At 40.3% G+C, this 13,337-nt stretch overlaps 1 protein-coding gene across 1 annotated transcript in view; it reads right to left on the bottom strand.

The window, feature by feature from the left end:
• Positions 1-11,739, bottom strand: part of LOC110963951 (FERM and PDZ domain-containing protein 4-like) — a 56,834-nt gene extending 45,095 nt beyond the window's left edge. The window contains exon 1 of the mRNA XM_022212485.2: positions 11,135-11,739. Within this exon, the coding sequence (XP_022068177.1) occupies positions 11,135-11,175 (41 nt within the window). The 5' untranslated portion in view covers positions 11,176-11,739. The remainder of the gene's footprint in view (positions 1-11,134) is intronic.
• Between the last annotated feature and the right edge of the window lie 1,598 nt (positions 11,740-13,337).

Below are 13,337 nucleotides of genomic sequence, written 5' to 3'. Positions count from 1 at the left end.
GCAGCCTGTGGCTATTGCTTGGTCATAGCTTAAAAATAAACATATGCTTTAACTATGGGGACATACTGTGTAAATATATGTGTTTTTTTTTAATACTTTGAGCAAATTTAGATGGAAAACAACAGCTGCCCTTTGGGAGCTATTAAAGTCAAAGCTGTGATTGACGGACAGGAATGCCTAGCATGCTGGAAATAGCAATCAATAGGTAGCAAAGACCCTTACAGTACAATAAGAGGTCATGCTTGTTCAGCTCAAAGTATTACTTTGGAATGTATTTTAGATTTAGTCTTTAAGGGAGCAGATTTAGATGATTTCAAAACAGTGGGGTGACTAATTATGAATGAAAATCTCATCAGTTATTCATGTCTCTTATTCATAATCATTGTATTAATGCTGATGATATCTGAAATCCGTCTTTTTTGGTCTGAATAAAGTCTAAAGATAGAAAACTCGAAATAAAAGACGTACGAAAGAAGGTGACTAGAGGGTGAGAAAATACTCCGACTTGTATCAGGACAAGATAAGGCCGATGAAGTCAAGCAAGGAACATTTCCTCAAACCTCTAGTTTACTTGCGTCTCCATCCGAGAGACACGTCAATAGTTTCCAGTGTATCTGTATCAGCAGCAGACCTGAAAACACTTTACAGTGCCGCTCTGCAACCTTTGCTGCACAGCGGTGCATCTCTGTGGGCCAACACAGTCCATGACACATCACCCCATTGATTCTTTGTGAATGTCACTTAAAGCTGCGGCAGAATCAAGGGGCAGAAAATACAAAAGGGCAGCAGAGCGAGGTATAAGTGATGTTTTGAAAAGATGTTTGTCTGTTTGAATCATATTTCTGTCAACACTTGAACTCACTCAGTGGAAAATGCGACCAGAAAAGGGAATTTTCATAACAAAAAGCACCACAGCAGTCAAATATTTGTCACATCTTCAAGCTGAGCAACATTGCCAAAATAAAATCCAGTTTTTCTCAGCATTTCCAAAGCATTTTATATATACATATATAGTAGTAGGTTATCTGAGGACAAGCCTATGGGGAGTTTCACTGCTACTTAGTTTCTGGTTGGCTGACTGCACTCGCGTGATGTAATGACAACAACAGCATTGACTACCTTCGTGTATTTGCTTTCAAGTCAATTGGAAAGGTAAAAAAAAGAGACCGCAGTGTGTGTGTGTGTGTGTATGTGTGTGTGTGTACATCTGCTTCCAGTTTCTAAAACCGCTGCGCAGTATGTGAATACACGTTGCTAAATACGCTTTATTTGTTGCTGGGGTGCATTCAGTCTTTGTCAAAACACATGCAGCCCACAAACATTTACAACCGGGTGAGAACATCTGCACAGGCAATAATTCCGAGGGCTAAAAATACCGCAGCCGAACAAGCGTCGCTAAACGATCCCTAAATAAGATTACACAGGAGAATGGTGATCATTAGGATGAATGAGAACACTTATGCTCACGGTTTGCGTCTTGAATCATAATGTTGAAATGAAAATCTCTTTACTCTGAGTGCATGTTGAGCAAAAAATAAAAATAAAAAAAAAGAAGCAGCAGAGGAACTAAAAGGAAGAGCTGTAAGGAAGGTTATGCCACAGATAAACATGTTACCACAGCATCTCAAACCTGACAGAAAGGAAAACTTGAATGTTTGACCATTGCATTGTTTTTTTGGTGATTTTAGATACAATTTAAATATTCCATCTCATTTAGCCATGTGAGTAAGCTTTAAATGCAGTCAAACACCCTCAGTGCTATGCTTCAAAGCTCACTGATTCACAAACAAACAGCCTGAATCATTTTAATTCACTGTTTTTCTTCTTTTCTGTCCCTTTCATACATTACCTGTGTTTGATTTTCTCCATCCTGATGAAGTTCACTTGCAAATCTCTTGCCGATTTTACAATAAAGGCTGAAAATGGTAGGAAAATAGCCCTGCCAAATAGTGTGCAGCAAATACAGCGAGTTTGTTTGGGGTATTTTAGGTGTACTTTTTCATATTAGTTGATATGTTGTGGAGTTGACACACAAAAATGGAGCCACGTGTAGTTAACGTATGTAACTCCAGTTCAAAGAGGCAGTATTTGCACGTTCATAACTGTAAATTATGATTATTGTTGCACATATAAAAACCTTGTGCAGTATCAATTTTGCTTCATCTACCAGAATGTGCAATATCATTATTTTTCCTACCTGCGCACAAATTTGTGCAATATTGACACTTTTATAACAGTATTTCCACTCATGAAAGAATCTGGGCAAAAGCACTGAGACGTGCAATTCTCTATTTTCCAACCTACAGAATTAGCATTTGCAATATATTAATTTTATTTATAACTTTTTTTTGGCCTTCATTTGACAGATACAGTTGAAGAGACAGACAGGAAAGTAGGGAGAAGAGAGGGGGGAAGACGTGCAGCAAAGGGTCACGAGGGGGAATTGAGCCCGGGGCGCTGTGTCAGGGACCAGCCCCTGTACATGGGTCACCGGCTTAACCTGCTGAGCTATAAATACGCCCCTATTCATAACTTATTAAAAAGTGTGTGAACCATCACTTTTAAATAATAAAGGCTTAACTTTGCTTCGCTTAATTTCAGCAACTTAAGTAACATAATAATTTGATTTATTTATTTTAAACTTTTTAAAAAAAATTGGAACTGTCCCTTTTGCTGTTGCAGAAATGCAAATTTTCCTACTGTGGGATTAATAAAGGCTTAATTTAGCTTAGCTTAATTTATCTTAGCTTTGCTGAACTTAACTTAGTTCAGCTTAACTTAACTCATATAGGACATAGGAAAACGTAGGGTTTGCAATGTTAGGCGATATGGGGAGTTTTATGTTGCTGAGAGGAGAAGATTAGGACTCAGTGAGGAAGGGTTTTTGTCAGTCAGAAGACCTGCACTGTTGTTTGTCAGGGCGGGGGACTTTTTTATCCCTCAAAATGTTCAAAAAACAGGTTCTACAGGGCATTTCCTGCAACCCAACTCTGCAACTTCCTGCAGTCAAAACCAGCTTGTTGCATAAACCAGTGACAATTTTATGTCCCCCCCCCCAGTCTTCCAATTTGTTGCGCTACCAGATAAATAATGCAGTGGCGGAGTTACTCATTTCCAAACCAGCTTCACACTGCTATGCTCGGACAACCAGGAGGGCTCGACTCGTGTTTGGCTTTTCAATTTCCTCAAAATCGAATTACTCAGTTCATTTCAACCCAATTAGGGGAAGTAATAGCCATGCTCCGCCAGCAGGAGAAGTGGGTGTAAGAATGTTGACCACACGGAGCATAAACACCACACATGTGAGCACTGTACCGTACGTTGACAGTACATTCAGTGTGTGTGGCTCTGAAATGCACATTGGCACTTAAGTATTATGTGATAGTATTTGGAGCAGAACTAATCCATCCACTTGCCTCTTTGGCGAGCAGATGTATCGGGAAACAAATGACAGTGGGTTCATCCATCACCTCCTTGTCACTCAGTCGTCTTTAAATCATTTTCAAATATATAAGGGTTCAATAATATTCATCAATCAGCTACATTAATCACTAAACATCTCCTCTCTCTCATTTAACCTTCAATCTATCAGACTCTTGGACAAAATGAATGCCTGAACGAGACTCTGAACATCTTCACTGGAGCTGACATCAACCTAAATTGACAAGAAACCATGTCCTCGATCCAAAACAAACTCATGCAACTAAGTAACATTTCAGTGACATTAAAGATAAATGACAGGGATTCATTAATTCCACATTTTTTCTGTCATGTTTGATTCATCTGCAACTCTTCTCCCAGAACACCAGCAGCGTGTTTGTGCTTGTGAATTTAAAATGCAAGAAAGATGTGGCAGATATTTTTAACTTGCCTTCTGTCCTACAACCACAGAATTGCTCACTGTATGTAGTAAAAAAGCGAAGTGATCAATTATTGAGCTCGCTAAGAGACATGTACAGTACGGCTGTGTTCGTCCTCACTCGCTCGTTCATTGGAGGTTATTCTGCTTATTTCTGGAGGCTATTAGTGAAACATGAGTTTTCAGATTGCATTGCTTGGTGTATAAAGTGAATACAAATGCCAAAATTACCCATGTGACCTTGGTGTTTAATGCTAACACTTACACGATGTTAGCAAATGCATCCATTTAGCTAAAAAGGGAAAAGCAAGCCCTTCATTCTGTAAACGCACAAGACAATCTTAGGTGTGGAACCATAGATATACAAAAAATACACGTTTGCCTGCAACAGCTGCAATCATAAATTTCACGTTATTCTCATGCATAAACGTTAAATCTTTTCTAACTGCTCTCTCTGCAATGGATGATTTCAAAGGGTTTTTCTACCCATTTCTAAACAGTTTTTGAGATTAACTGCACTGCATTCTTTTAGATTATTTTCAGTCATGGTTTGTTTCAATGCGTATAAAACATAGTGTTTTATACGCATGTTAACAAGGTAAAGAAATCTTGATTTTTCACCAGAGAGGTTCAATCTGGATGCTAAATATGAAGCTAGAGGTATGAGACAGGTAGCTTAGTATAATGAGTGGCAGCAGGGAAAACAATTAGCCTGTATTTAAAAAGATCTCACTAAAGCTCTCTAATTAGCACTTGGTTAATCCCTACTAAAACCAGTGTATAAAGGAGTAGCAGTGGTTTTACATGGGGTTATGCTGATTAGTATTCCTTTCAAAGGCGTATAAAAAGTACTAAGAGAAGATTCAAGTGTTTCATGATGTCAGAGGCAACAAATGGCAGTGAATCCTTTGATTTTAGGCAGAAATGTTGTCAAAACTCCACGTCATAGCTTCAATACTGCAAGATGCTCATGCTATTGACTTGCCCAAGCTGTGAATAGATCATAATCAAGCCAAACCACCCAGTCTAGACAAATATGATTGATAAATTAACAGAGAAGTGGCCTGTCTGGACACCAATTATCTATGATGACATTTTTCTGGTTGTTTTCTGAGAGCTCCAGTTGTGCTAAGGAGGAAAAAAATGGAAATAACGGGATTTGACTTGACCTTATCACAAATTACGTCCGAGAAATATTTGAAATTTTCATGGCAGACACCAACAAACGTCTCAGTAAGATGTCAGACCACCGTAATGAGCCGTATCATATCGAATCACGTCTAACTCCATTTTTGTATTCAAGTATCGTATCGGGTCGTATCTTCTCTTCTGTTCTTTTACAGAATCATATCACTCAACATCAGCGCCTACTCTGCTGCTAGAATGGAGCTACAAGCTCAGAGAGAGAGAGCAGATCAGTCAATGGTATGGGTGCCTTTGTTCTCGGGGATTCTTCTGGGTTCACCCTGAGGCCAAACACCATTACATGCCGTGTTATAACGGGGATTAGCGGAAGGAGAAGGTTGTCTCAGCAAACAGAAAACACTTTGAGATGGAATTCTACAGCCGCATTATGGATGCAACAAGGCAGTTACCCACCGATACAGCACAAAGCGCCTATGTGTCATTAAATAATGCACCGAGCACTCCTTAGCCTTGCTTCCATGCAGAATACATGAGACATGAAAGTGCTATCAGAGGAATACATGGTGTACGTCACATTCCCGCTACAGAACACGTGATGCACTCCCCTGGGCAAAAATTCAATGAGAGTATCACTTTGTGCATCGCTGATTAGCCGGTGTATTATCTACGGAAATTTTCAGCGCGCTCGCTGTTTGAGAATGAGAGCGTAATTGGGAGATGATGCTTGCTCTGAAAGCTATTTGTTTTTGCGAAGCCTGAGACGAGGGAAGGAAGTCGAAATCTGAACAGAGCCTTAAAACAAAATGGGTTTTGCCTCATTTGCATAATTGATCGAATTTGGTCTCGCGTCAGAAGGGGAGCGGAAGCCGAAACACATCGCCGTACGGTCTTTCAGCATTATCTGGCGTGCGAGAGATGACTGGAATTATGAGGAGCAAAATGCGGTAATCATAACATAACAGAATATTAGCGTTCACCAGGAAATGAATCCCTGGAGAAGAAAGTGCGAAGAATGCGGGACTGATTAATGCATTTCATTTCGGAGCCGGTATCTTTCATCAAATAAGCACTGGGGGATAACAAATGTGCATTAGACCGGGATGAAATTAAACTTGCTACCATGCGTTTACACTAAAAAAGAAACACATCATCAGTTTTTAGGCTAATGCATAAACAAAATATGTCCGAAAAGTATACTTTCAACTTGCTGATCAGTCGTAATTTGACGGATGAATCGCAACCACGAGGCGGACTGCGTGTGGTTTAAATTACTAGCAGGGACAGTATGCAGATAAGTGGATGGATGTGCTGCCATATAAAGTAGACAGATAGGTAAGGGAGGGAGACAGAAAGAGAGGATGCTGAGAGATGTGTGATGCGATTTCATATACTGAATGAAACAGCCAACAGAGTGTTCGCCCTGCCAGCCGCCCCCCTCCACGCAGTGATCACCGACCAAATCCCTTAGGAGGATTATCCAGACACAAATCAAGAAAATCGTGCAACTTTAAGGGTTACAGGCGGAAAAGTGAGAAAGAGAGAAATTGAGTTGGGGGGTAGTTGCCCTGGAGCTTGGTGTTAGTTTATCTGTCCTTCGACCTGTACCAAATGATGATACCACCTCCATGCACTGCATATATGGTAAATATGAACCCAGAGCCAAGAAGTGATTGGATTACTTTGTTTAACATAAAGATGAAATACTGGGAAAATATGAGCACTCAGGCACTTTCAATTCATTCCCCTTTTTTATTTATATAGCGCCAATTTGCAACATCAGTCATCGCGGGGCACTTTACATAGTCAGGTGAAGACCTGACAATATTATATTATGGAGAGAAGCCCAACACATTCCCCTTAAACAAGCTCTTTGGCAATGAAAAGACTTTGCCTGCTTTTTATTCAAAACCATTTTTCCCCTATTTCTTGGCATGACAGGCTTCTACACTCTGGTTCATCTGACCGAAGAGCCACACAGGGAAACCAGTAAAGTCAAATTGAGGCTTGACAAAGGTTAGTCTGAAGGTGAACAGAGAAAAATATGGCAACAAGTGAACATTAGATTTGAGAAAGACAGTAAATATCCCAGCAATCAATTACTTTTTTGATACACAACAATAATATTGCAACCTTCAAAGAATTATGTATCAATCCTTTAAATCAACTATTTGCATGCCCATTATTATGGATAAAATTACCTTTACTTCCACATTCTTAAGGGCCCCACAGACCCTACAATAAAGTCAAAACCAACCATTTTCTTGCTACTTTCTTTTGCTGTGGCTTTAATAAAGACAGTAAATAGTAAAGTACTGAAGTTTTTAGGCTTCTTTCTTGCCACAGGCACAACTTGAAGAAATATGGATGTATGGAAATTTCAGCCTCTTATTCTAAATTACAGCCGTAGTGAACAATTCAGCAGCTCGCGATTTATGTCTACCGCCTAATTTCAGTGCCGCTCAAGAAAAAAGGTGCCTCTATAAGTAGCACGGCGAGTATGAAGGTCAGGGTGAGCATCTCGATTAGCACATTAGCTATTTAAATAAGAGAATAGAGTCACAAGTCATAAGTTCAAGATTGATTTTAGCCTTTTTGACAACCATATCCACAATCTTCCAGGTCTTCCACTTTAAGTGTTTTAACCTTAATCATGCCATAATACTGTTGGAGAAAGTAAGAATTTGTACTGCTGGTAAATGAAATAATCTTTCATCTTCTAAATGAGCTCTAAATAAACAATTATGCAGCACTAAATTAGTAATTCAACATATGCACCAGACAATGATCTGATCATGTAATCCTAGCATTATGAAATAGTTACAGGTCATTTTACGTAATGAATCCAGTGAATTATTCAAAATTGAAAATCACTGTTTGGATGCCACGGCTCGTCAGATGGCTCTCAGCACAATGGAACCCGCCTCTGAAGTAGCAGCATGCATTGGCAAAAAACAGAAGGTAATTTGGCACACATTACTGTAATCTGATATTCAGAACACAAACAAGCCCTGTTGGCGTGTTTCGCTGCCAAATGCCGACACGCAAAAGCCAAGGTTTTTTCCCACACCACACATTCTGATACAGGTCCAGTCTTTAGCCTGCATGTACTGGAATGGATAAGAGAGATTGGGTTAATGTTCCTGAAATAAAGCCAGATGTGCAGTGACAAAACTCTCATTAGGCCACAATGAGACTAGAAACAACGCACACACAAGCAGAAAGATCACAAACCCCGTCATACCTGCCACAGCTGCTTAAGTTTCTGTCATACAATGAGTGATTTATTACAAGCAATTAAAGGTGGTGAATGATCCACAACTTCTCATTAAAGTTTATGGAGCAAATTTGGCTTGTACGCCATCTGCAAACAGAAGGCTTCGAAATTGTATTATGACAGCTCATGGATACACACCAGCCATCTGGGCACTTGCAAAGTGCAGCTAACTTGCCATGCAAACACTCTCTGGGTGCCTGTTAGCATTACGCCATTATTAATTTTTGCCATTTTGCAGTCTGTCAACAACGGATGGAGCCAAATGTGTAAAAGTGGGTGTGGCGGACGTTATGACTGGCTGACAAAATAGTCAAACATAAGGCAAGGTGGCTTCTGTGAGAGTAAAACTCTGTGAAAAGGAGGGGAGGGAAAGCACTTAACATGAGAAATTGAAGCTATTTATTCAAATTAGACCTCATAAGGAAATAAAAATGAGATCATATGCAAAACATTCACACTTCAGACACTTGTTTCCGTACAGTGTGACATTCATCTATATTAATGTGCCAAATAAGAATGTTTTCCATCTTATATTATGTTTGGAACACTTATTAAGGACACTTTAAACTGTTTAACTCTTTTCTTATGACCTAGAAGGATAGTTAACACTATCAAGATCACTTGGGATTAGAGTGCTTGCCATGGTTTTTCATTATTTTGATACATTTTTTTGACATGGTGCAGATAGACGTAAATTTAGGCAATGGATAGGTTAGCTTAACTTAGCATTAAGACTGGAAGCAGGTGGGAATAGCTAATATTTCTATGACCAAATGTGCAAGATTTTTGCCAACTTTAGAGCTGCAGCAATGCCTACCATCACAAGAGCACGTATCAAACATGCAAAGAATGTCAAAGTAAAAGTTTAGATTTATTTGTGGCTTTATTTAGGATTCAAAACTTGCTTTACCATGGGAAAATCTACCATCTAACTCAAAGGACCATCTATCTATCTCATCTTTTCTGGGTAAAAAGACCTGATTAGCATGAATTACAGTATGCTTTGAAAACAAGAGGTTAGTATGGAGTTTTTGTCCAATAATGTCAAAAACAACGCTGCGTACCCCAGCTTTAAAGCTCCCTAACAAACATATTATATCTTGCTTTTAAATTGCTGTGTGAAAAAAATAAACTTTATATGAACCAAAATTATAGCGGCGATGAATATAATCCAATTCAACAACGTTCAAAATGAGGTGTCTAATGTGAAAATTTAATGCTGTCTTGCAGTGCCTTAAAATACCTGCTAAGAATATGTGCTCTCCCTTTCAAATCCACACATTTCAACATGAAGAGCTTACTCAGTCTGTCTGAGGTTCAGCCACAGGTAAGCGAGAGTTGGCGACTTTCTTCCTGCTGACGTTTTGTATTTTGCAGTCTAATCCTAACGGTATATGAGAGATCAAACACAACAGACTGCATCCATGTCAGAATGGCTTCCATGGGATTCTCAGCAGAAGTCTGGACTTGAAAGACTTAACTTAGCCGTTAGCTCATAGCGCAGCTGTTCTTGCTATAAGCTCAGATGTGCTCCCTTCAAACTTTGTGTCTTTTTTCTCCTCCTTCCATGCACTCCAGATGTTAACCTCTGACTGAATGTGTGCGCTCGCGTATAGGTTTAAAAGATTTGCCGCAAACCATGTTTAGCGGGCTTAGCCATGCGGGCATATATGAGTAAAGGATCCTGCAAACATGTATTTATGCACATGTGCATTAAGTAGTGTGTGACAGGGATTGTGGGGTGAGCTTTTCATCATGACCTCTACCTTAAGTGTTCTGAATATTTCTTCACATTCAGTTCAAATCAGACTGTTTGGTTCGTGAAACTTCTGCATCGGGTACTTGAAATGAAATACGATACCTCTGACACACTGTAAAGAGGAAGGATACGTTTACCTTCAGGGCAAACTTTTAAACCGACTAATGCACATTCCTTAATTAATCAGTGCTATTACATTTCTGAAGAGCTGGAACCATTGACAATTTAACCTCCAATTAGCAAAATCAAAATGCTAAGCTGCATAGAAGTGTTTCCAATCAGGTGTCTGAATCTTCTGCCAATGAACTCCGATGAGTGGAAACCCAAAGTGTCTTTTGAAGTAGTTTAGTTTCAACTCTTTCACTGCTGGCCCACTTTGTGTTGCCATTTTTTTCAGTAAGACTCTCTTGTTTAACTCTTTTCTAGGACTTTGTGATGAAGTATACCTTAAAGATCCCCACATGGTGACTGCTAGGTCACTTAAACCAGTGGTTCTCAACCCTGTTCCTCAGGACCCACTGTCCTGCATGCTTTAGATGCTTCCCTGCTCCAACACACCTGATTCAAATGATCAGCTCGTCATCAAGCCTCTGCAGAAGCCTGATGACGAGCTGATCATTTGAATCAGGTGTGTTGGAGCAGGGAAGCATCTAAAACATGCAGCACATGGGGTCCTGAGGAACAGGGTTGAGAACCACTGACTTAAACAACCCAAACAAAAGAAAAAACAAAACAATGCATCAATGAAGGCCTCTGATTTGAAGTTACCACAGTTTTTCTCAAGTGTAGTACTTCAATTTATCAGTCATAAAACTTTTTAGGTAGAAAAATTGAATATCCAACATTTCAGGTAGAAATTTGCAAACAAACAGAGTCAGGACTTCTAGTGCTGGAATTACCTTGGATTAATTTTGTTGGCATTGATTCCAAGGAATTGGTCAAGACACTGGAGCGAAACCTTTCAAAATGGGCAATAACCCATTCACACGTCTTTGAGACGTACAAACATACACAAGCGTATGCATAGGTCGATATGTTTCCATGAAAAATTTACTAGAATGCCCTTTAAGGTTGAAAACTCAACGCACACACTCACCCGGACAGCTTTGGCATCTTGGAGAAACCAAACATTTCCATGTGCTCCGGCTACAGAGCACTCCGTCCCAGAGCTCAGGTGCTCCACATCAGCATTCTAATCCACATCCAAATCCCCTCACAGCTAAAACCGAGACAATCCAGTGTCAACCCGGATCCATGTCAGAAGTCAACAAATGTCTGCTGAAGACGGAATTCTCGCAGTGTAAGAAAATAAAGTCAGACACCAGCAAGTATCACTCTTGTTGAAAGCCCCGTCCAGTGTGCAGACAGTCCGAAGCCTTGCCTTGAGGGTCACCCTCCACCTCTCTGCTCTCTGTAGGACGAGTCAGCCCTTTGTGCTGCTTTCCACCTGGATCAGTTGGGCTGCATTGAGCCCTCTGTATGTGCTCTCCATCTCAGCCCATGGAGAAGTGCAGTGATCGTAGCCGCGGCAAGGAGAGAGAGGAGAGAGAATGGGAAAGGGAGGGAGGTGAGAGGGAGGGAGCGTCAAAGCGAATGGATGACGGATGCTCTCTGGCTCCGGCGTTGCCCTCCGCTCATCTGGACTGCGAGCCTCTTTGCAGGGCAAAGAGAGGAGGATGCAGAGGAAATAGAAGAGGTGGGGGATAGAAGAAGACAAGAGAAACAAGATGAAAGATGGAGGAGGGACAAAAAGGAGAGTAAAAGTGCACTGGTTGTAAAGAGAAAGCAACTGAGGGGGAGACGGAGGGAGGGGGAATTGAGTGGTGATGGGCAGAGGAAAGCTGACTCTGCAGAATGGGACGCTGATGGGAGCAAGACCCCGTCTCTCATGGCTTTTTTTCTCCCCTGTTTGGTTTTACTTAGAGAGCTTGTGAGCGTGCACATTCCTACATACCAGCATCAGCGTGATACAAACATATTTGCTGACCACAGACGGCTTCCTTGTTACTCATCCTGAATGAACATTTGGCCGTGCATCGTTTCTTGTAGCCTGCATCTCCTTCTTGACACTTATTTTCTCTGTCTTTCATCTTTTAAGATGCTAATCAATTACGTGATTTAACAGTAAACGCAAGCCTTGACTTGATACTGATCATTTCTGCAGCTGCCTGTTGTCTCCAGCAAGAACATACAAAAACTCTTCCCTTCTCTTTTCCCGTCATCTATCAGGTCTTGTGCATTTACACGTGCACAGATGGTTCAGTCTTAGCAAGATGCTGCTCCTGTTGGCCTCCTGCCACATTAGCGGTCAAAGACCAACCACAAATGAACCTTGGGGGCAACAATGAATTTCAGTTGAATGCAAATGAAGTGAGAGTGGGTTTGTCACCCAGTGCAATGCAGGTTCAAGGAATTCCAGTTCTTCTATCAATGAAAAACAGCTGAGATTTGATTGTCCTCAAGATGTATCAAGAGTCATAAAACTAGGTTGGATTCTGGTATTTTGTTCAAAGTTGTAGTTACTGTCATCATTCGGAAGGCGAAATATCACCCCATATGAATTGAAGGAATTAGAAGCGGACATCCTTGAGTTGAACGCCACAAGATGTAAGAATTCATAAAAGTTACTCTAATGGTTTAGCAGAGTCTAATCACTATTTATGAGCATGAAGAATTCTCTGGGGAGCAACGCAAGGCTGCATACTTGATCACATTAAAAGTTAGAGACTTAGTTCTGACTTTGCTGTATATTAAGAGATTAAAAAGTTTGCAAGAAGCTCAGACTGTCTGTGGATTTGGGAGTGACATGAAATAATGTTCCATCTTAAATAATTATACAGTGTTTGTTATTTCACCTTCAGTAGTTTTCTACGATGCTGTTTCTGGATGGATTTGTGCTTTTCTTGAGTTCCTGCAAGTTTTGCTTTATCATTAAATTGAATTGTAAAACTCAAGAAGCTGCAAGAAACACTTAATCTTCTGATGTCATTGTGATGTCCTTGTTTCTTTATTGTGTCTTTAGGATTAGATGCACAATTAGATAACTATCTGTTATCAAGACAGCCCTAGCTTTGCTAGCTGTGCTTTGAGGCTATATATGATAAATACATATATCCTCACATATTATTTATCCAGTAGTTCTGCAAAACAGAATGTCAGAGAATCATGAAAGCCAGTCATCTTCTGGAGGCCATAAAAGTCTACAAAATTCCATGGCAAATCGCCCGATAGTTGTGAGTTATTTCAGTCTGGACGAAAGAGCTGAAACAACCAACAGGGATGTGGAAAGATTTTGCAGA

The sequence above is a fragment of the Acanthochromis polyacanthus genome, chromosome 22 (genome assembly GCF_021347895.1).
Source record: "Acanthochromis polyacanthus isolate Apoly-LR-REF ecotype Palm Island chromosome 22, KAUST_Apoly_ChrSc, whole genome shotgun sequence".
Classification (NCBI taxonomy): domain Eukaryota; kingdom Metazoa; phylum Chordata; class Actinopteri; family Pomacentridae; genus Acanthochromis; species Acanthochromis polyacanthus.
Note: the sequence above shows the minus strand (reverse complement) of the source record. Positions and strands in the feature narration are given on the sequence as shown.